The 26,223-nt window shown below is 36.3% G+C and overlaps 1 protein-coding gene, 1 long non-coding RNA gene and 1 pseudogene across 2 annotated transcripts; all 3 read right to left on the reverse strand.

Annotated features, from left to right (window-relative positions):
• Positions 1-437: 437 nt before the first annotated feature.
• LOC103949638 (pre-mRNA-splicing factor ATP-dependent RNA helicase DEAH1) lies at positions 438-10,526 on the reverse strand. Its single transcript, XM_009360742.3, has 27 exons — positions 10,161-10,526; positions 9,230-9,360; positions 8,915-9,112; positions 8,759-8,830; positions 8,369-8,455; positions 8,189-8,222; positions 8,001-8,055; positions 7,198-7,257; positions 7,023-7,094; positions 6,783-6,846; positions 6,504-6,583; positions 6,307-6,374; positions 6,151-6,208; positions 5,920-5,977; positions 5,764-5,832; positions 5,220-5,288; positions 4,922-5,011; positions 4,465-4,551; positions 4,055-4,170; positions 3,910-3,976; positions 2,485-3,525; positions 2,112-2,174; positions 1,813-1,936; positions 1,603-1,703; positions 1,250-1,312; positions 1,087-1,159; positions 438-879 (listed from the first exon to the last, which is right to left on the reverse strand). Exons 1-27 carry the CDS (start codon positions 10,219-10,221, stop codon positions 830-832), a joined length of 3,111 nt encoding a protein of 1,036 aa, XP_009359017.2. The 5' UTR covers positions 10,222-10,526; the 3' UTR covers positions 438-829.
• Positions 10,527-16,452: 5,926 nt separating this feature from the next.
• On the reverse strand, positions 16,453-20,638 carry LOC103949766 (annotated as a pseudogene).
• A 4,360-nt stretch (positions 20,639-24,998) lies between these two features.
• On the reverse strand, positions 24,999-25,613 carry LOC125479161. Its single transcript, XR_007259832.1, has 2 exons — positions 25,439-25,613; positions 24,999-25,315 (listed from the first exon to the last, which is right to left on the reverse strand). It is a non-coding gene; the product is annotated as an uncharacterized LOC125479161 (long non-coding RNA).
• Positions 25,614-26,223: the final 610 nt, after the last annotated feature.

Consider the following 26,223-nt stretch of genomic DNA (forward strand, 5'->3'; position numbering starts at 1 on the left):
TGACTCATTATGTATTTGACAAATGCTAACGTCAATCATACATACGAGTAATTTGCAAATGCATATGCGGAAATGACATGTGCAACCTTTCTGGCGAATAACCACTATTTAATATTTATTTGAAAAACTGGTCCAGTCCCAATAGCCTACTTGTAGCCTTCAGGCCGCGTATTTAGGGAGGATCTTTTGTTAAGCTAAAGTCAAAGGTCAACCACAATTAGGCAGAAGTAAAAATAAGAGGCCCCATTAAAAGAAACATACATGCATTCAGGACGTAAAGTGACAATACATAAACCAATCATATAATATCATGCTAAAAAATTAAATCATGACGGCGTATAATAAAATTGGGACTTGAGATACCGCCACCTGCAGATAAGTTTCTCTCCTCGCGAGGAGCTCCTAATCGAGAAAAAAACGAAACCAACCATCTTGAGTAGTGGAATAAAATTCATTGAAGGGATAATAATCCTTGTACAAATGTGTGATACAGAACACAACTCAGCTGCCTAATTCCTCATTAAGACATCATCGCTACCTCATAAACCTGCTATTACATAAGATTAACCTCTATTTAGTATTCCTGAGAGTTTATACATGTGATCAAAAACATCGTCGTCTGCCTCGAACTAAATCGTAACCTGACAGTAAGAGTATCCTCGGATTATCTTGTAGAAACAGTACCGTGACTACGAAAGGATCCATCTCTAGAAATGCCTGAGTCGTTAGTTTGTCAACTACTTGATAAAGTACGCAGTTAAATACACAAAATTGTACTTGCAGGCTTCAACAAGCCACCAGTGATGTATATACAATTATCTTCAAATTCTCAGCCTTCTTGCGCACGCCCTTCTCCACGAGGCATTTTCTTTGATAATGCTGCCATTGATAAAAATAGTTCAGCAATTTGAACAATCAAATGAAACAAGAAATCTTTTTACTAGAGAAATCAACAGTTATATGATTGACCATAGAGGTAATCGTACATTAAAGTAGCAGAATAACAATACATAATAGAGAGAGAGAGAGAGAGAGAGAGAGAGAGAGAGAGAGAGAGAGAGAGAGAGAGAGAGAGAGAGATCATACAATCTTCAACATCCTTCAGCTGGTAATAATGCGGAGCTATTTCCACTAACCACTCTGGCTTTAATTCTGTCACCTGCAATTTAATTTGTAGGCTTTAGCTGTAATGCAAATAACATACACGAAATATTGATCATCGAAAATGAAAGGTACAAGGAGCAGATACCTCTCTCATATATTCCTTGGTCGTAAGTACCAATTCATGGTATATAACCCATCTCGGAAGCACCTGAAGAGAAATAAAAAGAAATACACAATTGAGCAATCCATCAGTGAAATCTGTCATCAAATTACTACAAGATGCACAAATGTATTCAGATGCATTAAATCTCCCTTAATGGTTATCCAAATTGTACAAAAGCCTGAATTTTTTATAATTGGTATTATGTACACGTGTTCATATGCGAATATAATGAGTTAGAAATAAAGCACAGCATGAGCTAGGTCAGTTTAGATTGCGAACCAAAAGACTAAATTCTTATGGAAAGTAGCAACGAGGATAATGCAATTCTTCTTTACCTGTGACAGCCCTGAGCTCGGATGTATATGGACAGTCTGCGGATGTTTGACCGTTCTATAAGATCCATTCTTTTGAAGCTTTGCAGAATGAGGGAAGAAGCCTGATAGAAATAGCAACCATTACAGTTTAATTCAACAATGAACAAGAGTAAAAGGAAGGAGGATTTCACTTTTAGATCATTATGGTAATAATGGTAATGGTATATTTACCAGATGTAATGGCCTTCATTATAGTCTCGTTATCACTCGTATTTGAAACCAGCTCAATCTCCACCCTCTCCAAGAGTCCCTCGAGCTGGTCTCTAATATCTCTAGCACGCTTCATGCTTCTCACCTGTAAGGAGTGTTGATAAATATTCAAGAGTCAATAAAGTGTAAATCGATATGGTAAAAGCAAGATGTTAATTAGTACCTACAAGTAAACGGAAACACCTAAACTAGTATCAATGTTTCAAATAAAAAATACATCAACATTTTAAAAAGCATCCGTCTCAAATATCAAAATGTACCTGTACATAATTCTCGTAACACCACTGGGTTGAATAATTGGTCTCTTTCCATGAATTATAAACCTATGATTATAAGAAGAAAAAAACAGACAAATGGGGTCAATAACAACTGAAATATTACTTGACACAGTTAGTAATTTATCTTAATTAACTTGTTTCTGATTCAACGGTTCTTATATCTTTTATAATAGAATCAGTACCAACTTCATTCAATTCATTATAAGTTTATAACTACTTAACGTTAAAATATGAACTTTACCATTTTCCGATCCCCCAAGTCCCAAAGTCATGTTTTAAAGCCGTAAACATCAGGCATGTTCACTAAAGGGAATATGGAAACAAAACTATACAGTAAAGGAAGGCGAAAGTATACCTTGAGCAACGCAATATGATCTCCGACATTCCCCATGTGAAAATTCAATCGTGCATTGTCCGCATGGACTTGCTTGTCCTTTGGACGGTAAAATATTGAATTACCAATGGAAAGCATGGCAGCAATGGAAATAATCTCATCTGAACACTTGTACTTATCAGAAGCAACTATCATCTTAGATAGCATGGGGTCAAGTGGAAACTCTGCCATCCTTCGACCAACTTTAGTCAACTCACCCACCTTGTTTAATGCACTTAGTGCAAATAAAAGTTCCAGGGCTTTTAGTAATGCTTCAGATGGTGGAGGGTCCATAAAATCAAAATGTAACAAGTCATGAATACCAAGGCTCTTCAATGAAAGCACAACACTTGCGAGATTAGTCCTCTGCACTTCTGGTACTGTGTTCTCGTCCAAATCATTGTAATAATTGTAGGCAGTATATAAGCGGTAGCACTTTCCAGGACCCGTTCGACCAGATCGACCTGCCCTCTGCATTGCTGATGCCCTTGAGATGGGAGTGATTAACAACGACTCCATACCAGTCCTTGGATTATAGGACTTCATCTTGCAAAAACCAGGGTCAATAACATATTTGATCCCATCAATGGTAAGCGAAGTTTCTGCAATATTTGTGGCAAGGATAACCTTCCTTGCCCCTTCAGGTGTGGGTTCAAAAATTTTTGATTGCAGCTCAGTCGGTAAGTTTGCATATATGGGACAAATAATCAGCTCAGCAATTTTTGTCCCTAGACCCCGTGTTCTGTGCTTCATTATTTCTTCTGCTGTCTCGATTTCTTCTTGACCAGTGAGGAACACCAATATATCTCCCGGAGGTTGTGTCACATGGATTTGGAGTGAAGTTACAATTGCTGCATCCAAGTAATCAGCTTCTGGTGCTTTCGTGTAATGTATTTCAACAGGATACCGCCTCCCAGGAATTTTAAAAATTGGAGCAGAATCAAAATAATCACTGAACTTTTCAGCATCAAGCGTTGCACTTGAGATAAGCAGTTTAAGATCGGGTCTAAACCGAGCAATATCCTATTACAAAAACCACTACCCATCAGATATCCGAAGAAACCAAAGGTATCTATGAGTCTATTATTAAGTGCTTCCAGCAGGGTGGTCATTATAAAATAATTTTCAAAGAAAAACAAGACCATTAGCTCAAATTTTGGCACACATAAGCAGAGTTATTCCATAAAGCATGCACAATACTTTCACTAAAAAAGAAGAAATTATGCAAAGCCAAGACAACTAAATCTTCAACCGTGGTCAACTAATCAGTTATCCCCCACAAAGGTACACAAAAGTCACTTAAAGATTGGAAGCACTGATGGTTTGGTCCAGTCATTAACGAATAATGCTCTTCACAAAAATATCTTTAAATAAATGACTAGAAAACATGAAAGAGTTATTGCTCACCTTTACTAATCCAAATAGAATATCAGTTGACAGTGTTCGCTCATGGGCCTCGTCCACCATCACAACACTGAAACAATTGCAGACAAACGGTGAGACAAAGTAAAAAAAACCAATATTCAACCATTATGCCACTAAGTTAACTTACCTGTAGCTAGCCAGATCTGGTTCACCAAGGAATTCTCGCAACAGCATTCCATCTGTCATATATTTCAAAACAGTCTTTTCGGATGTGCAATCCTCAAAACGAATGGAATAACCAACCTGTATATGGCATAAAAAGCACCCACTCTGTTAAAAGAGGTCAGATTGCCACTACCTCTATTGTTTTTTCTAGTTTTGGGTACATTTTCAGAACAGATAAAGAAACTAGAAAAACATTTCAAATTTGTAAACAAAGAATAATGCATATCATCAAAATAAGTACCATCCATCAGAACATCAGAGAGAGCATCACCTTTAATGCAGGTCATTGATGCTTCTTTTAATCCATTCGGGTTATTAACTTATTAGTTATTAGGATAATGAACAATGATCAATTCAACGAAATGGGGATACCTCATGCCCAAGTTTGACTCCCATTTCTTGAGAAACCCTTGCAGCAACACTCATAGCAGCAACTCGCCGTGGTTGTGTGCATCCAATCTGAAAGAAAAATGAAGAAGACTCCATAAGACTACCATCAGATAGTTATAGTATAATAATGATTCCACCCTTTTAATGGTCTAATATTTTTTAAACCTTTCAGGTAGTTTGAGAAAGTCAACAGATTGTTAGAGTCTCCATAAGATAAAGACATTAAAAATACAACGTTGCAAAAACCAAAAAAGAAAATTCTGTTTTTGTTTTATTAGCCACAAAAGTAAAAAAAAGGGCAAAAGGTTTATGACAATGAGCTATCTGGTTTTACCTTCCATTTCAATCATAATATCATACTAGAGTCGAATGTTTGCATGATAAACATAGACAGATTTCTATCACATAACCATAAAATTGCAAGAAACAAAGCTTACACCTTTCCACGCTTTGTGTATCCGGCCTCGTGAAGATATTGGGGTATCTGTGTAGTTTTTCCAGAACCGGTTTCACCAACAATAACAAGGACCTACAAAACCAGAAGACAAAGGCATGTAATACAAGAAAATGCTTAGAGATTTGTTGATATGATATTTCCTAGAATTCTTTCTGGCTTCTATTGTGAAGTAAAACACATAACCATTTGGCGCAAGATAATGATCTGCTACGGTGCATTTGAATGAATGCATTTCTAGTAAAAAATAATAAATTTGTAACAGAAAAGATTAAACAAAAACCTGATGTTTTTCAACAGCATCGAGCAATGATTCACGGTATGTGTAGATGGGTAATGTTTTTCTATCCTCCTGAATGAACAAAAACATATATGATTAGTAAAATACAACAATATAATCTCCATAATTTAATATAATTAAAGGTTAATTATATAGTTAACTCATAATTCATTAAAGACAGGCACAAATTAAATCGACACTGAAAGAACCTTTATTGCTTCAATAATGTATGCATCTTTTAGTGATATTCATTCATTCTCTTCAGTTTTTTCTTTAAACGTTCTGAACAATTTATTGGTAAATAGAAAATTTTAATAGGAGAAGGAAAATAGGCAAACAAAGAGGGTGGTCCAGCGGACCAGCCCAAACAGTGAAGCCAAAATAAAGAACAGAAAACCAACCAACAGCCTAAAACAAAAACAAAGCCAGACTAGCAAAGAGCTGCCTTCCAATCTAATATGTCATACCAAACACAGTTAAACGTCTTAGCAAAAAGGCAAGCAAAATATAAACAAGCAAAAAATAAGAAAAAGAAACTATCAGCAACCTGGAGCTTCTCAAAGGCTGATTTCGCCCTCGACCCAAGTAACTCGGAGGGTTCCCCATCATCATCAAACTGTACCCACAAAATAAGCAAATGAGAAGTGTACTGTGATACCAGAGAAATGTGTCAAGCCAAAACTGGTGCTGTTAATAGAAATACCTTATCACCATCCATCACCGATGCCTTGATAAACTCAATCTGGTCCTCAAATACAAATCTAAACATCAAAAGGCATAGGTTAAAAAACTTAGCATGCTTATGCACAAACAAAAGAAGCTATCAAAGCATGCCTCCGCTATAAATTTGGTTCACTTATTACACATTGCAACTTCAGATGGTGATAACAAGCAGGTAAAACAGAAGCAAAAGGATAAAACTTCGTAAACTTACTGATAGTCATCTGACATTTGCTTTTTTTTTTTTGAACCAAATTTCAGTGTTGCCTTTCCTGCAAGATGATGACCTCAGGATGAATATTTCTGACATTTGTCTAAATTATATAAGAAGGTTCACCTAACAGATGCTAAAACTTCACCATGAACTCACCAATTTGGTGATCCTCCCAAGCTTCCTGTTCTGCAAATGGGTTCATTTTATCCCCAGCACTCTGGTCCCTATACAACAAAATTGCTATTAGAAAAATTTCAAGAAGACCAGTATTAAGACTAAATTCATTTATGCCAGTTAGGAATATGTTTGGGTATAGTAATTGTAGTTATTCTTAACATTTCCTAAATAATTACCTGTAGCGTTGCACAGCCACAGAAAATCTCTTCTCCTGATTAACACCATTCTTGTCATCATAGGCATCCGGCATCCTGTACTGCATTACAAAAAAAAAATGAAAGTATAGCGCATAATCAGATGATAACATTGATGTGTAAGGAGATCAAGGAAGCATTAAAATCTTTTGATCACTCCAAAGTGAACAGGAAGAAAATTCTCAGTAGAAACTCTTCTCAAAAGAGCTCACATAGACAACCTAGCTAACCGTAGTTAATTATCAAAAACCCCCCATTTACCTCATTGGCATCCTCAGGCTCATCTGACCTCTTCCTTACAATTTCGTATATTTGTTTCTTGTAACTGTACAGAAAACAATGAATATGACAAACATTAGAATCTGGATATAGAAATGGATGCCGATAAAACAACTGAACATATTTTTTTATTTATAGTTGGTTCATTTAAGTTATTAAATGCTAGGCATTAACCTGAAACCGTGCAGAACAAAAAAAATTCAGCAACTGCTTTTTCATTACCTTAATTCGCGATATTCTGCTTCAGTGAGTTTCACGCCATCAAATAAGTACTGCTCATCCTCTAAATCGTCTCTGAGATACATATCAAAACAATAATTAACATTGATTGTGGGAGGAGGGGAAGGAAGTGGTGTGAGCTAACTTTAGGAAAAGGCAAAAAGTAGTTCTTTCAAACCTGATTTCCTCCAACTTCTTTTGCTTCCTTTTCTTTAGATATTCTTGTCTTGAAACTTTTCTGAAGCAGAGAATAAAAATATTAGACCACTTGCTTATCAATACATACACCAAGAACCCTGATTGGTGACAAATAGAAAACACACACATATGTATATATTTTTTATGAGTGCTTTGCTTTCTAGGGTGAATATAATAGCTCCAGCATACAAGCCATCTAAACAGACTATCAGTCTACCAAACAATCCAGAAACAGGGACAGATTTTCTGTGCGTAATTGACAAGGTTTCAACGGGAGTCACATAACACAACGATACCGAAAGTGTCAACTCAAAAATTGTGTAGGGCAAAATCTAGAAAGCAAATGAAAATGCACACAACCAGGCACAAAAAAAAGAGCGAGGACCCTCTTTCCTAGGGTTAAAATGAAACACCAAGTTCATTTGCAATGAGAAAACACAGTTTGGAATCCTAACATAACTTGAACAGACAGTACAACACATACATGATAGTAGATATTATAGTGCAAAAACTTAAAGGCTTTAACGAAATAAGAAAGAAAGGCAAATATGTTCGCTTGCCCAAAAGTTTTAATCATATTGAGCTTAGCAAACTGCTAACTGCTAAAGGGGTGCTAAAGGGGTAGAATAAAATCAATAAGCATATTTTAACTATTCAAAAAACAGGTATTTTAAGTTTACTTTTGCCTACCAAAAGAATAGAACTTTACCTGTAAGAAAGAACCCAAATAAATAAGCAGGACTTCAGAGTTAGTCAATTCATGATATATAGATAATGACATACCTTAAATCTTCAATGTCATTTTTCTCAAAAGCATTTGTTCTCCGAATAGCCTCCTCTGTTCAATAGTACAATGCATCATAATGAGAACTTAAATCCTGAATATGCATCTAGATGTATAATCGCAAACACACAATATGCAATTCTTGAAAAATATGTGCCGATGTAATTATATCCTCGAGTTGTCGTACCTTCTTCCTTTTTTGACAACTTTCTCTCTGCTAACTGTTGGAAGCGAGAAAAAAAGATGTTAGTGACGAGAAAGGAAACAAGCAGTGTCAGAAGTAGCTCAAAGCAAGATGACAATCCAAGCTGATTTGATACCAAAGAAAAGGTAGAAAATGAAAACCAGCTCATAACTAAATTTGTACCTTTCGTGTTGCTGTTGTGTCCCGCTCCCTTATATTCCGCTCCAATTGCTCCCTCTCTCTTTGATCACGCAATCTTTCTTCTTCTGACTGCATGCCATTATAAATAGAGGACATGTTAAAAACTGGTAGAGAAGAACAAGGAAAAATCTACAACTGAAAAATGAAGGTAAAATTGCTACTCAATGTACTCAGATTTATTATAATAAAAGAGAGAGAGCAAAAAAAAAAACTACAAAGTGAGTCTGAACAAGTATTGAAGAACTATATCAATTCAATCAAATTTATCTCTGCTTCCATCATGCATTATTTTGTTCTTCAATTAAAACAGCGACAAATTACGAGAAACTGAACCTATGCATAAATTTAAAAATATATATACAAGAAGAAAACCTCAGAACCATCATCTTCATCTGGTGAAGTTCGTCTTTTTACCCTTCTCTTTTCTTCCTCTTGTGCAATCCCCTGCAGCATTGCACTAAGTTAAAACAACGATTACACTGAGAAACAAAAAAAATATACTATATTACAAAAGTTTAAGGGCTTAACCTCATCATCTTCATCTACTTGACTCAAACCCTTCTTCCTAAACCGCTTCTTATGGGAATCTGGTTTCCTTGACTCTGAAACAACAGGGACAGATGATCTACCTCCATCATCATTGTCGTCATCATCTGCATCCAAAAGAGCATATGTCTGCTGCTTCCTGACCAACAATGCAGCTTCCCTCTCTTGTTTCTGATATTGCTGATATACATAACAAACAATATTAACAACCAGAAAAGGCAAGATTTCATAGATGGATAAAACTGGCGTCGAAAATCCTGAGTCTATACATTCATTTGATTTAGAATAAGAACTCACGTTCAAACCAGATTCTTTACGGGGCACTCTAGAAAAAATGTCTTCAGCAAATGCACTTGTTTCAGCTGATGAAGAAAACCCATACTCTACAAGCTTGCCTACAACACCAGCTGGTGATTTTGCTTGTTTAGCTGCAAGAAATGTCAGTTTTCCATTAGTCAAATCAAATTGCATACAATGCTGCTATCATACGTTTGAAGTTCACAAAGTCAAAAGCAAATAACTGGTAAGGTGGTAAGGACTAAGAACAACTAACTTATTTCAAGAGTTTAAACCAAAAAGTAAACTGGAAACAGCAGAATCGCAGATTAGGCTGTTTTTATGTGACCAAAATTAGTTACGGACAAAAGTGATAGAGAAGTGAAAAATGATTTGACTGCGTTTAACATTCAAAAATCCGTCGAAATAGAAAAACTTACGAAAATTAACCAGGACAGAAAAGGACAAGGTGGACTCAGAAACGCACACATTGAGACTATCAGACGCTTGCACGACCGAGTAAACAGGCAAACAATTTTATCCCTCTTCCAGAGGTTCGACATATACTTTTAAGAAATCAGAGTCCCTCCCCTAAAGACTCTGGTTGTTTAGAAACGTCTCCAGGAAAAAAATTACTGAACTCGAGCATTCAAAAGGAGAATTACACAACAAAATTATACCCACTACTGTTTTCTGATCCATAATCTCATGCCCTCTCAACGCCGGAAAACAGGAAGCCAATTTGCAAACTTATTCCCAAAATTATAGCTCTCAACCCTAATTAGGTTATAACAGAAAACATGCAACAGCAATTGATAAATACACCATTATAATCTGTACAGCACACCCAAATTCCCAGAAACCCTAGAATGACAATACAATTAAAAACGGGACAGAAAATAAGGGAAATAAATTCGAAAAGTCGATTGAGGGTTTGCAAAGTGAAGCATACCTGATTCCTGAAGGTAACGAAAGACCGGGCAATTCAACTGGACGGAGGTGACGGAGGTCATCGTCGCAGAAGTCGCCGGCTTCAATGGCTGTGATGAGAGGTCCGCAAATCGTGCGGCCCAGTTTCAATCAGAGAGAGAGATTGCAATGGCAAACGGGTAAGGATTTATCGCTTTTGCAGAGTTTGGGAGAAAATAACAGAGCCAGCAGGGCGGTGGGAAAACAAAGTGGGGTTGGGGAATCGCTAATAAGGATATATATATATATATATGTTGGAAAAGGGCGATCCTTTTCCTAGGGAACCTAGGATCACGAGATCCTAAAGATCTTAGGAAAAGGTTCCGACGTGGATTTTTTTCCATATATGTTAGGAACGGTTAATTGAGGAACGAGTGGTCTTCTTATATTATTTTATTTTTAATGCCTAAAACCTGGGCCAATTCATCTTTTGTCAAACTTGAGCTTTTGTTCTCCAGTTTCTACTTTGAGCTCTGAACAATTTTTTTTTTTATATACCTAATTTAATTATTTGGATTATTTTTTGGGTGGCCGTTTCAATTTCGGCCCTTGGACAATCGCCCTGGTAACATTGGGCCTGGGCCGGGTCTATATATGAAGGGTCACGTAGTGATTTGGATTTTTAAAACAGTGTTTTTGGGAGATCGACATGTGGCGTGTTGTTAGAGCAACTCCAGCCCAGCGGGCTTGACTGGCACCCAGTGAAGAAAACAGCCCGGCCTGCAAGAAAAGAGCTCCAGCCCGCACATTTGACTGGCACCCAGCCCGTGCCAGTCTGTTGCCCAGCCCAAAATGGACAGACCCAGAAGCCGGTCTGTTTGATGGCGCGTGCAACACACGCGGCTGCCCAGGCGAGTAGCCGACAAGATTTGCAGGCGCTGGGGCCCGCGTGCAGATGCTTTGCAGTCATCCGGGTGAAGGAAACGTGGCCTCCTCAGAGCCGTTGGATTTCCAACGGCTAGTTTTTTAGGCCGTTGGATTTCCAACGGTAAAAAAAATTTAAATTTCAATTTTAAATTGGACCGTCCGATCACAGATCAACGGTCCACGTTTATTTCACCAAAAATTTAAAAAAAAAAAAAAAAAGGCCCAACGGTCAGAAATTTGACCGTTGGCCACGTGGAATAATGAGTGCTGTTGGATTTGATTATTTTTCAAATCCAACGGTCCCGATTAATTACAACATTAAAATTTATTAAAAATTAATTAAAAAATGTCAAAATTTTTTTAAAAAATACAGAAAAATTTTAAAAAATTAATTTTTTTTTTCTATAAATACCTAACCCTCATCTTCCACCTTACACCACATTTCAATATTTTCTACACTTTCTACACTTTCTACATTTGAATATTTTGTACACTTTGAGAGAAAAAAATGACTTCGTGGAAGCTCAGTGAAGATGTTACGTTGTGTGAAAGTTGGGTTCGCACTACTCATGACCCGATTACGGGTAATGAGATGGATAAGCGAGAAATGTGGAGTAAAATTACGAAATCGTTCAACGATGTACATGGAAAAGATGTACATGGAAAAGATGCCAGATCTAGTCAAGGTCTTCAAGGTCGTTGGAAAAAACTCAACGCATCCTTTACTTGTTGGAAAAACGCCCTCTCTCATGCTTCTGGTAATTTGCGTAGTGGGACAAGTTTAGCGGATGAGGTAACAATATTTTTATTTATTTATATGCATTCCACCCACATCAATATTTTAATTTATTTAATTTCTTATGTAATTTTTATGTAATATGCATTCCAAATACTTATGTAATTTTTATGTAATTTTTATATAATTTTTATGCATTCCACAATTCTTATTTAATTTCTTATGTAATTTTTATGTAATATGCATTCCAAATACTTATGTAATTTTTATGTAATTTTTATATAATTTTTATGCATTCCACAATTCTTATGTAATTTTTATGTAATTTTTATAGACACTACAAGCACAAGCATTCTACAATGCAAAGAACCATAACAAATCATTCAACAAATGGGAATGTTGGCAAATTGTCAAAGATTGCCCTAGATACAAAATTGTGGCAACCGGTCCAGAAGTTGTCATGCACGGTATGGGTCTACACAGTTCGCCAGAAGCAGACACAGCCGAACAAGAAGCCAACACATTTGAAGACACGGAAGGGATGCCTGAACAAGTGCCAGAGACCCAACCGACTCGTCAGTCCCTCAGGCCTCAAGGTAAAAAGGCATCAAAGAAAAAAGGTAGTTCTTCCAAAAATGACTACACTAAATATATGGAGGAACTTACTCGTCAAGGTGAAATGAACATGGCATGGGAAAAGGCTAGAGATGAGGAAAAAGTTGCTGCTGTGGCAGCAATTATTGCAGCTACTGAGGCTCGTGATGCGGCGTCTGAGAGACAAAGAGAAATAGTTAATCGAGAGAACGAGATGATTAGAGAAGCACTTCATCGAGAGAATGAGATGCTTAGAGAAGAAAGGATGGCTCAAACAGATCGTGACACTATGAACAAGTCTCTAGTAGGACTGTCTCCGAATTCAAAATATTTTTGGACATCAGAAAAAAGAGATGTCGTGCGAAGGAGGCGTGCAAGAGATGCCGAAACAAGTCAAGGGGGTTCCAGCTACAGAAATCCTAGCAACCAAGATCCTAGCACCACATATCCTAACTCCACAGACTTTATTTAATTTCTTATGTAATTTCTTATTTATTTTTAGAACTTTATTTAATTTCTTATGTAATTTCTTATTTATTTTTAGAACTTTATTTAATGTAATTTCTTATTTATTTTTAGAACTTTATTTAATTTCTTATGTAATTTCTTATTTATTTTTAGAACTTTATTTAATTTCTTATTTAATTTCTTATGTAATTTCTTATTTAATTTAAAATTAAAATTACATAACCTCACCATTTAAACTTAAAAAAAAACCATTTAAACTTAAAACACCATTTAAACTTAAAATTACATAACCTCACCATTTAAACTTTAAAAAAAACCATTTAAACTTAAAACACCAAATAAAATTACATAAAACACCATTTAAACTTAAAATTACATAACCTCACCATTTAAACTTTAAAAAAAAAAAGCAAACACACTAAATAAGATTACTTAAAAAACAATACACTTTATTCTTCAACCACAAGCCTTATTTTAATTATCTTCGCCTTCGTGCAAGCTCCACTGATGCTCAATCAAGTCATTCTGGCGGGCTATGTGCCAGTATGGCTCTTGCAATGAAGTGTATCGTTGAACGATCAATTCATTGTAACGTCCATCCCGTTCCAACGGCTCGTGTTGCACGGGATCTTCGGTCCGGTCATGAGCATAGTAGATTTGTGTTCTTGAGTTGTTCATCGGATCCGGCTCGTATTCATCGACGGCATCATAATCATACTCGTCTTCAACAATCATGTTGTGGAGAATAATACACGTCATCATGATGGATCGAAGAGCCTCGACATCAAACATTCTAGCTGCAGCCCTGACAATGGCCCAACGAGCTTGCAGGATACCAAAACAACGCTCGACATCCTTCCTACACCCTTCTTGACACTTTGCGAAGTGTTTCTCTTTTTCACTCTGCGGGTGTGGCACTGTTTTGACAAATGTTGACCACCTTGGGGAAATACCATCTGCAAGGTAGTATGGTCCCTCGTATTTAGTACCATTAACCCAATATGTGCATCTCGGCCCACGCCCTTGTAGCAGTTCGTCAAACACTGGAGATTGGGCAAGGACATTTAGGTCATTCTGAGCTCCTGGAACACCAAAAAAAGCATGCCAAATCCATGTATCAAAAGAAGCCACCGCTTCCAGAATGATGCTTTTGGCTCCTTTTCTGTCGCCATAAGCTCCTTGCCATGCACTTGGACAGTTTTTCCATGTCCAGTGCATGCAGTCGATGCTTCCAATCATGCCAGGGAAGCCTCGCATCTCAGCCTTCCTCAGAAGCCTTCGCATGTCCATTGGCGTGGGTTGCCGAAGGTACTCATTGGTGTAGAGGGCTTCAATTGCAGAGCAAAACCGCATCAGGGACTCCAGAACTGTTGTTTTTCCCATCCTTGCGATCTCATCCACTTGATCTGCAGATGCTCCATATGCAAGCATTCGCAAGGCAGCCGTAATTTTTAGCTCAGGAAGAAGACCTAGAACATGAAAAGCATCCTCTTTTTGCACAAAATATGGATCATGGTTGCAAACATCACTCATGATTTTAGCGAACAAACTTCGTTGCATTCTAAAACGACGTCTAAAAACATGATCAGGGTAAACGCTGTTGGGAATAAAATAATCTTCCAAGAGATCTTTACCTCGTCTTTCCCTTCTTCTATCGATGTTTGCCGCACGTCCGGGTTTGGCTATCTGACCCATAGCTTGCATGATACGGCGGGAATGTGAGGCCCTCCGCCTTCTATGGTGATCATCGTCATCCTCCTCCATTGCGAAGGCCTCATCTCCACCTCCACCTTGGTCAAGATTGACCAATTCTTCCTATTGTGCCAACAACCTTTTCTGCTGCTCTTGCAACTGTTTATACGCTCTCCTTGAAGAAGACATTGTAAGAACTCAAGATTTGAAAATGATAAAGAAGAATTCTAAGCTAAAAAAAAGGATTGAGTTTAGTGTGAGGATGGATGTAGGGATGTAGGGTTTATATGGACAAAAATAAAGAAGATGAGGTTCAGGACAATGCCACGTGGCACTACGTGATTGGTTGAAAATCTTAGCGGAAATCTATTCAAAAAATAGTACGTTCGGATAATGACACGTGGCGTGACGAGATTGGTTAAAAATCTTATCGAAATCTTGCCTAAATTATTGTAAACAGGAAGTGACACGTGGGTTGTCGGGATTGGTTGAAAATCTTAGCGGAAATCTATTCAAAAAATAGTACGTACGGATAATGACACGTGGCGTGACGAGATTGGTTAAAAATCCTATCCGAAATTAAAACTATTTTTTTTTTATTATTTTATAAAAAAATTATTTAATATTTTAAATGGACTAGGTGCCAGCGCATTTTGTAGGGGTGGAGATCGTTTGTGCCAGCACATTTTTTTTTTGGGTGGAGATGCTTTGGCCTATTACTGTTCATTGAGTCTGTTACTGTTCAATTAAGTGGATAAATGGGCTGGGTGCTGGCGCAAAGTGGATAGGGGTGGAGTTGCTCTTAGAAGAAAGTGGCTTCTGGACAACTGTGCTTGAGATTTGTCTCTTGGCTTTAAGAAAACTTTTAGTGTCGAGAACACGGTATGTTACATAAATGTCATGATATCAATTATTGATATTTTTTTTATGTATCTAACACTTGTATTATAACACTTAGTATACCAAACTCTGTTTTCGGCACAATAAAAAATGTCTCCTTGCCTTTTTCGGTTTGCATATTGGGTGGATTTTATTGGTGGATAGGATGACAATTCATAAAATGACGAAAGAACTTTTTATTTTCAATGGAATTATGGCAATTATGGTAATGAATGTTTTGTCATTTTGTCTTTTAGAAACAAGGATTTTTGCCACTTGGTTAGAAGATTAGGTTTGGGATTTTGATTTGATTAATTGTGGATTTCTTGTTACCATTCTCTCAAATGTTTTCATATTGGATTGGGTTCAAAAATGAAAATACGTTTAAATAATAAGTTGACAGATGTGCAAACGTAACTCATTAAATTTACCAGAAAGAAAAAAAATTCGGTAAGATAAGTGAAATCGTAGTTATTAACGATTTATTTTAGATACAAATGTCAAGTTGGTCTAACATCACATAATCTTCACTTTGTTTGAAAATATCTAAAGTTCGACTCACACAAATATTAAGATGATTATAGTGGATTTGATATCAAGCTTTTCGCCCAACTTGGGCAAATAACAGGTGGTTGATGCCGAAATTTGGCGGCTTTATTTTGGTCTACAACTTGCAATAAACAAAAGTATTTTAAGCCTTTGTGTGGAGATGGACTCGACTATACTGGTTCATTTAATTAAGAGTGTAACTAATACTAACTTTCTTCTTGCCAACATCATTGATCAGTACAGAAAAATTATGGTGCGCATAGCAGATTTAGAGTTGGTTCATGTCAACCGGGAGAAGAACTTTGTGGTGGACGACCTTACTAATTGGAGTTATAATATAAATGTTACATACTAGTATTTTGAGAATCTATCTGAATAGATTGGAACTCATTTATTGGATGGTATGATCGAAATCTCTAGGACTCAAACTGTTAAGTCAAATAAATCCGTAATGTAGAATATCGTTATATTAAAACAAAAGAAAAAAAGATTGGATTCAATGTTCTCATTATATTCACTTTCCCTCCCCATGTTGTATCAACAGATGAAACATTTTACAGTTCAAATGTGTATGTAATCAAACCCTTTCATATACAAGCTTGCCAAAGTCTGGCGAGTACTGAAGAAAACAGCATCAAAGTGTACAATCCAACAGAATCGAGTTTGGATACGTTTTATTTTGCATCTGACAAGACTGATCACAAAAAACAAGGGCGTCCCAACGATGGCCATCTTAAGCTACAAGAACGCTCATACGAATTTACAGCAGCGAAGAAACCACCCCTCATTTGGATTTGAAGGGCTTTGGCTCTCGTTAGAATCTGTCATCTGATCCGTTACAAAAACAAGTTAAATGCAAGTCGTTATAAGCAAGAAGAAATATGTCGAATGGACATGCTATTATAAGCGAAAAACTACACGAAAAGAGGTCTTGAATTTAGGGAAGTCGAAGACTAACAGACGTGCAAATCTCATTTCTCAGCACGTAACTATCAATTTGTTTTAAGATAATACCATATACTTAGCTTTTCCAGTCAATTAGTCATACTGATAGCTATCATATGAACAACACGACGATGACAGTAAAAGCTTAATGTGTATGGGGGAACAGTGAACAAATTAGCTTGAATAAGCTTATTTTGTTTGAAAAATATCAAAATTTATTTAAAATATCAGCATAGTAGGCAAAACCAGAGGAGCAGTAATGAGAGGGCCACAACCAAGAATCGGAATTCGTCCAACAACTCCTATCTTTGTGCTAGTACAGAAACTAGAACTCAAATGAGATTTTGGTGCAGAATTTACCGTTCAGGAATGTCAATGCCATACTCTCAAAGATCGACACCCTCATCAAGGCCTTTGGAACTGATCATCACATTTGAGTCAATTTGTTTGTCGAACTTCTTCTTCCTCCTCGCTTCAAACTCTTGAAATCCTTCCATCTAGATTTTTATCACGGGTTAAACGTTCAAATATATTGCGGGAAAGAAGGGATAGAAGTAAAACACTACATAGGAAAATGTGGCATACCTGCTGAAACTGATCCATGGAAATAGGGTTTCCATGGAGGGAAATATTCTGCAGCGCTTTACAATCTTTCAACAGATTAGTGGGTATCTGTCAAACAAGGAGTACTCCCAACTTGTCATTCTTTATGCAGTTAAGTAAGTAAAACGAAACTTGTGAGTAGCAAAAACTATACCATTTTCACATCATTATTGTCCAAGCAAAACGACTTTACGTGGATAAGGTTGCAGACTGACTCAGGAAGTTCGTCTATTGAATCATCTGAAACGCAACGCAGGATCATGAAGCTGTCAGTGGTAAATCAAAGAATTACGACCATAGAACCACATAGAGAAGGAAACAATAAACCTATTTAGATTGAACAGAAAAAAAAAAAAAAAAAAAAAAAACATATACAACAGACATCAATTAGCTGACTAACAGAACAATTTAAACATACCATCTGCTTGTAATTCTTCCAGAGAGAAGCAACTTCCAATGGATTCCGGAAGAGACTTTAACTTGTTCTTCGATACATTTAAAAGCTTTAACTGTATCAAAAAATCCATTATTATATCCTGGATTTTCACAAAGAATGCTCAATATTTGATGTTCAAAATAATGTAAAAGTGAAATTCAGATACTCATTAATGCATTTTCCAATGTTTTGGCAAATTCCAAACGAATAAAACAGATATTGATAATTAACTCGGACATAAAATTCCTAAAGCAGGAACAGCAAAACAGAAAAGCAGGTGGAAAAGGCCAATGCACTTACATTCCGCAAGCTTCCAATAGTCGCAGGCAAAGACTTTAATGAATTTCTGGAGATGGATAACTGCTCAAGTCTGACCAACTGTCCCACTAGAAATTGGAAACATAGATCTTGTTATTTAGACACCCCATGATTAAGTCTTCGAAAGAAACAATGGTCCCATACATTATCTTACTTAGAGAAGAGAATTACATTCATCAGGCAAGGTAGTAACTCGATTTCCATCAAGTGTCATAACTTTGAGGGACTCTAGTTTTTCCAAATTTAGCGGTAGTCGGTCAATGAGTTATGAGCTAACATCTGAAAAAATAAAGCAATCAAATTCAACTGTCAACTGATCATCCGAACGTATGAAAGAATAATTGTACACTTACATCAACAAATTGCCTTATGTAGAGATTACTTAATTCATGCGAACTATTTTAGTTGTTTGTTTATGAAAATAAAATAGGAAGACTTGGAAAGAGACTCTAAGAAAAGACTTGAATTACTTGGATCTAACGGAAGACATGTCACAAAGTCAAGCGCAGTGGCGTTCTAGGATTCATATAGCCGACCCACTTAGTGGGATAAGGCTTTGTTGTTGTTGTTTATAAAAATAAAATAAAAAGCTTTTGAATCGAATACTATTTCTTGTGGAAAAACAACTTTTTATTTTCATATATTTTGAACCGAATACTGTTATGCAATTCATTGTCAGATTTAGAAAGAACTGAATCCCACCCAACAGTCCACTCATGATTACAACCTTCAATAAGAGGACCACCATTTTCATCACAAAAATTGTGCCAATATTTATTTATCCTTTTTTGTTCAACAGAGCTGGCGAACCTCAAAGTCTTAAAAATGTTATGTATGACAAATTGCTTGTAGATCAGGAATTTAGAAATGAGAAAAATGGTACATGTACGAAAGACAAATACATAATCTTACCAGTCGCTGCAGGTTTACTAATTTGCTGATATCCATAGGAATTTCAACTGCATGCAGAAAAACAGAAGTAAATTGCTAGATGTTTATGCTTAAGTTCTAAAAATATCAAAACCTTGAACACCAAGCAATGAAAAAAACTTTATCTTTAACGTTAACTTATTGAAGCTTTTTGTTAAAGAAGGTCAAGTGGAAATCAGATGCCTTCAAAAAATTAAACTGCATTGTTAAATTGGTGAATAATATGCCTCACAGAGAAAAGAACATTACCTATTTTATTGTTTGTTAGATCAATAGTATGTATGGACCTGTCCAGGTCGAGAACTTCAGCTGGAAATGTCTGTTCCAGGGAAAGTAACCAATCAATACATAGCATCGAACGCACGCACACACATGAAATGAGGCAAAGCACCAGCTTCGTAGTGCTTTGTGTTTATCTAAAATGCGTAGATGGAACCCGAAACTAGGTGTTTATATTAGGAAAGTATTTCATTTCATTGAATAATTAGAGTACACAGATATTTATACAGAGAGCTGTACTTTGACAGCTCATCAAAATCTAACCAACCTTTAACTGTCCAATGACTAATTACAACAGAAAATCAAGATAAACTATCCTTAATAGTTTATGCCCGATACAAAATATATCACAATGTCAAATAACTGTTTCACTATCTAAACCAAAGGACTAGAGAGAAATCGTGTCAGATGCTTGAACCGAATACACCAACAACAAAAATTGAAAACATCTCCATATAAACTCAAAGCTCTCTTTCGACTTCAATTAAAATTTGAACCAGAACACATCCAAAACATCTCAATCAACAGAACCCTTAAAAAAAGATTTTAACTTTATCGCGATACTCATATTTAATTTATAATCACAAACCAGGAAAATGTAAATTATCAGCAGCTACCAAATGAAACAACTTCATCAAAACTAATCAATTAATTCCACCCACCTCCCCAATATCTCACACCCAATTATCCAACTCCACAACAATTATCCAAAAAATAACCAAATTTTCAATCAACCATCCTAATAAATACAACCAATACACACACAAAGATATATACATACACACATATATAGACGTTGGGAGACAGGGATTGAGAGAGAAATTGCCTTCAATTTGGAGTCACAGAGGCCAACAATGCCGGTCGATCGCCACTGGCGGCCCGGCTCGTTTTTGAATCCGCGTTTTTGCCGCAACCCATCTCGTCCCCACCAAATTACTCCACAAAATTTCCCAAAAAATACAAAAACAAAAAACAAAATTCGAAAAAAAAATATTTATTTATTTATATACATATGTATATAAATTCTCTGAATTTTCCTCTCTGTTTCGTCTTTGAAATTCAAAGGGTAGTGAGAGAAATGAGATTTGTGCAAAGAGGTTTAGGTGGGGGTGAAGCTCCAACCTATGGAGGCCAAGAAGATGAGGCAGTCGTCGTTTTCAACGACTTGTTTTTCCTTTTTCTAGGACCGGAAAACCGCATCTTTTTCCTACGTGGCTTATGTTGATTGGGGGTCGATTGGTTAGTGTGGCTTTACTGCAGGGGATTAGGACGTTTGCTCTTTGGAATGTTTGGTGCTTTTGGGGCGGACTTCGCGCGAGTTTTTTGAACCGCGTTGGATCAGACTTTTTAGATCAAACGAATTTGGAGTTTTGGGCTTTGGATATCGGATTGGGCTTGGAGTTTTAAAAAATTTAGGGTTTTTATCGTAAATAGTTTTAAAAATTGACTCATTCCATTAAGGTAGTTTCTAAAATTGAAAAACCATTAATGTAGTCACTGAAAATAGATGTTGCAAATCAATGTGATCATTCCGTCACAATTCTGTTAAAAATTATTTTATGTGCTGGGCGGCACATAACTAGGTCTCACAAGTCTAATTAAATATTGTCACGTGGATTAAAAATATTTAAATAATTAAAAATAATTTTATTTTTGAAAAATTAAAAACTAAAAAAAAAATCAATTAAAAAAAAAAAAAAGGTGATGATCTTGGAACTCTTCCACTTCCATACGGGATAAAGAGCCAGCGGCCGATTCCAATTCCATTGAAAGATTATCCATGATATTTACTCTTTTCTAACATTCTCTTTACTAAACTTGCAAACTCTTCATCCTCTGTTGTCTTGAGCAGCGGGGATGAAGCTGAGCTGGAATTCATGATTCTCGTAGGAGGGGTGCATAAAGAAACGGAATTTCTTCTGCTACCGATGTGAACGAAGGTTGAATAGTTACCAATGAACCAGGAACTGATGGAATTGATGATTTGAACAGGGTGCCAAAGAAGAAAGAACAAGGTAGAAATAGAGTTCCAAAAGCATTTGATTCCTCAGAGAGGGTATGGGAACTAAAGCTGAGAGAGAGATGACAGAGACAGAGAGGGTAAAAAATACACAGAAAGAGAAAATGACAACACCATCTGAACCGCCCGTTTCGAGACATGTTACACGGTTCGACATTACACGACGATTCGGTCGGAGACTGATCGGGAAGTGCAGCAGCGGGAAAATCACGACGATGGGCCTTGTGGCAATATTTAATTATTCAAAAATAAAATTATTATTTAATATTTAAATACTTTTAATTCCTGTGACAATATTTAATTAAACTTATAGGATCCAGTTATATGACATATTAGCACATAACAGAATTTTTAATGGAATTATGACGGAATAATCACATTGATTTGAAACGCCTATTTTCAGATATTATATTGATTGATTTTCAATTTTAAGAATCATGTTGATGGAATAGGTTAATTTCAAAAATTATTTGTGATAAAAATCTTAAAATTTTTTAAAACTCCAAGCCCAATCCGGTATCCAAAGCCCAAAACTCCAAATTCGTTTGATCTAAACAGTCCGATCCAAAGTCCGTTCTAAAAACTCGCTCGAATTCCGCCCCAAAAGTGCCAAACATTCCAAAGAGCAGAAGTCCTGATCCCCTGCAGTAAAAACCACACTAACCAATCGAACCCCCAATCAACATAAGCCATGTAGGAAAAACACGCAGTTTTCTGGTACCAGAAAAAGGAAAAACAAGTCGTTGAAAACGACGATTGCTTCGTTTTTTGGGCCTCCATAACTTTGAGCTTAAACCCCCCACCTAAACCTTTCTACACAAATCTCATTTCTCTCACTACCCTTTGAATTTTCAGAGACGAAATTCTCCGCGCAGAGAGGAAAATTCAGAGAATTTATATACATACGTATATAAATAAATAAATTTTTTTTTTGGGGGGGGGGGGAATTTGTGGATTAATTTGGTGACGACGAGATGGGTTGCGCTACCAACAAAAACGCGGATTCAAAAGCTAGCCGTGCCGCCATGCGGCGATCCACTGGCATTGTTGGCCTCCGCAACTCCAAATTGAAGGCAATTTCTCTCTCAATCTCTTTCTCCCAACGCCTATATATGTGTGTATTTGTTATTATGAACTCATAATTTCCGTCCCTGTTTTTCAGAACTCATTATTTTCATCCTTGTTCTTCAAACTCATCATTTTCGTTCTTGTTATCCTGAACTTATCATTTTCGTCTCTGTTATCCAAAGTCATCATTTTCATCTTTGTTATCCGAACTCATCATTTTCATCATTAATTTAGTATCAAACTCATTATCGACAAAAATTAAGTTTAATAAATTTTGACGGAAAATTGAATGAAATTGTGTGATGAGAGCTATCGTTAAATAATAACGGACTCCAAAGGCCCATAGTGGAGTTGAGGTAAATACTATTGAGGCCTAAAGCCCGTCCTATATATCGTGTGGGTTTGCAATTTTGCACTTTTTTTCTCCTGACCCAACCTCTTATAAGCCCGCACTTTTCTAATTCTTTTTTTTTTTTGTTGCCGCCATGACGGTGTTTTGAACGCTAGGCGAATAGTGCAACTCCATCCATTTACGGTGGTATCGGAATCAACCGCACTCTCTACACAGCCCTACTATTACCACACGTGCGATTTCTGTAGATCATTCTTATATAAAATCCATCCCTTTCTGAGCCAAGCAAACCAACGCCAGAAATTATTTGTTTCCCTTAGGTGAGTTCTCTCAATTGATTCAAAATCTCTAACAAAAAACAATACTTAGGGTTCCCATGTGATTTTTTTTGTTTCAATTTTCGATAATTCCATTGAAATTTAATTGCTTTTTAGCTTAGGCAGCTTGAATTAGTTAAATTGGCACCAAATTTCATGCTCTATTTTCGATTTTTTCCGAATTTAATGTTTTGCCGTTGTTTTGAGAACGACTGTGTTGTTCAACGCAGTAAAAATGGGGAGCGAGAGCAATCTGAAGACGTGGGTATCTGATAAGCTAATGACGTTGCTTGGAGCCTTGGATACTTTAATGCCATTGTTGTTCAGTACATTATCGGAATAAGTTAGTTGTTTTTAGTCTGATAATGTATTGAACAACTAACTAATTCCAATAATGTACTGAACAATAGTGGCATTAGAGTATCCAAGCAACGTCATTAGCTTATCGGATACCCACGTCTTCAAATTGCTCTCACTCCCCATTTTTGCTGCATTGAACAACACAACTGTTCTCAAAACAACGACAAAACATTAAATTCAGAAAAAAATCAAAAAATAGAGCATGAAATTTGGTGTCAATTCAATTTAACACTAATTCAAGCTGCCTAAGCTAAAAAGCAATTAAGTTTCAATGGAATTATCGAAAATTGAAACAAAAACAATTACACCAGAACCCTAAGTACTGTTTTTGTTAGGGATTTTGAATCAATCGAGAGAACTCACCTTAGGGCAACAAATAATTTCTGGCGTTGGTTTGCTTGGCTCAGAAAGGGATGGATTTTATATCAGAAGGATCTATAGGAATCGTATGTGCGGTAATAGTAAGGCCGTGTGTAGAGTGCGGTTGATTCTGAAGCCACCGTAAATAGGCGGAGCTGCACTGTTCGCCTAGCGTTCAAAACATTGTCACGGCGGCAACAAAAAAAAGATTAGAAAAGTGCGGGCTTATGAGAGGTCGGGTCGGGAGGAAAAAAGTGCGAAATTGCAAACCCACACGATATATAGGACCGCCTTTAGGCCTCAATATTATTTACCTCAACTCCACTATGGGCCTTTGGAGCCCATTATTATTTAACGATGGCTCCTCATCGCACAATTTCATTCAATTTTCCGTCAAAATTTATTAAACTTAATTTTTGTAGATAATGAGTTTGATATTAAATTATAATGACGAAAATGATGAGTTCGGATAACAAAGACAAAAATTATGAGTTTGGATAATAGAGACAAAAATGATAAGTTTAGGATAACAATGACGAAAATGATGAGTTCGAATAACAAGGACGAAAATGATGAGTTCTGGATAACAGAGATGAAAATAATTATGAGTTCATAATAACAGAGACGAAAATGATGAGTTCAGAATAATGTAAGGACTATTCATGATACACATAAATAAGTACGTGATTCAATTTCCTTAATAATAATAATGCATTTTTAGGTTTTGATCACAAATAGTCTCTGAAATTAACTCATCCCATCAAGATGATCCCTGAAGTCAAAAATCAATCAATGTAGTATCAAAAAATAGGCGTTTCAAATAAATATGATCATTCCGTCACAATTTCGTTAAAAATTTTGTTATGTGCTAATGTGGCACATAATTGGATTCTTCAAGTTTAATTAAATATTACCAATTTATCACATAGATTAAAAATATTTAAATAATGAAAAATAATTTTATTTTTAAATAATTAAAAACTATAAAAAAAAATCATAAACCACACAGGGAAAATGTAAATTATCAGCAGCTACCAAATGAAACAACTTCATCAAAACTAATCAATTAATTCGACCCACCTCCCCAATATCTCACACCCAATTATCCAACTCAACAAGCATCCAAAAAATAACCAAATTTTCAATCAACCACCCTAATAAATACAACCAACACACACAAAGATGCATACATACACACATATATTGGCGTTGGGAACAGAAATTGAGAGAGAAACTGCCTTCAATTTGGACAATGTACACAATTGCCGGATCTTTTTCCTTAAAATCATTCGACCACTCCAATGCAAACAGGAAGAAACTACTTTAAAAACCGGGTGACCGGAGGAACTGCCCCAGCCATGAATCCTGATAAGAAAGAGCAATAAACGTAAACAAAAAGATGTGAAATTTGAACAGAAGAACGAACGGCGTGTTGCTGTGGATTGAAACTGAAATTTCAGAAATCAAAAGCTCTGGTTTTTGGATTACCAGCTGAATGCAATGCTTATATAGCATTGAAGGGCCAATGGCAGCTCTCCAGCGCAGATCTGGGTCGCAGTAAAGTGGTTGAGAATCCATGGATGCCATTGGCTGGAGCTTGTACTTTGAGTTTGTACTGTGCAGGGGCGCCACCAGGCATGACGGCGGAAAGCCTGAAACTCTTGCGTCGTCGTCTTTGACTCGCTCTGCTACGCCGAGCGGTCATTTAAAGAATCAAAGAAATTGGGCCTATTAAGTTTAATGGGCTTGATTGATAATACTAAGTAAAGGCCCATGTTGAAGCAACAATTATTAATTTGCTATTTAGTCCGCGCAGAAAATCCCTAATACCTCACCATGACAAGTTTTTGATTTGATGGGATGAAATGTTTTGTCTCTTAATTTTTAAGCGCTTGTGATATGAAGAGATACGTTGACATGGACGGAACCAATGAAGGCTTATTGGGGGTAGATGTCCCATTCAAGTAATTTGTTTGTTTAGTTGCATACTACAATTATATAATATATACGGATTATCTTTGAAGAAAATATATGTATATAATATTCAACATACATTCATTCTATTTATACTTCATATTAAATATTATATGAGCAATAGTGCTCTTGTTCTATCATTCAAACCTAAAAAACCTTCTTCCGCCTATCATGTACTTATATTTTTCTCATCACTTTGTCACTTTCCACTACTATATTCAAATTTTTGTGACATTGGAATTATGATACATTATCATTTGAAACTATCCTTAATATCATATTGCATATAACCATACTAT

This window comes from the organism of the source record quoted next, unplaced genomic scaffold, assembly GCF_019419815.1.
Source record: "Pyrus x bretschneideri cultivar Hongxiangsu unplaced genomic scaffold, Pyrus_bretschneideri_v1 Contig28, whole genome shotgun sequence".
NCBI lineage: Eukaryota > Viridiplantae > Streptophyta > Magnoliopsida > Rosales > Rosaceae > Pyrus > Pyrus x bretschneideri.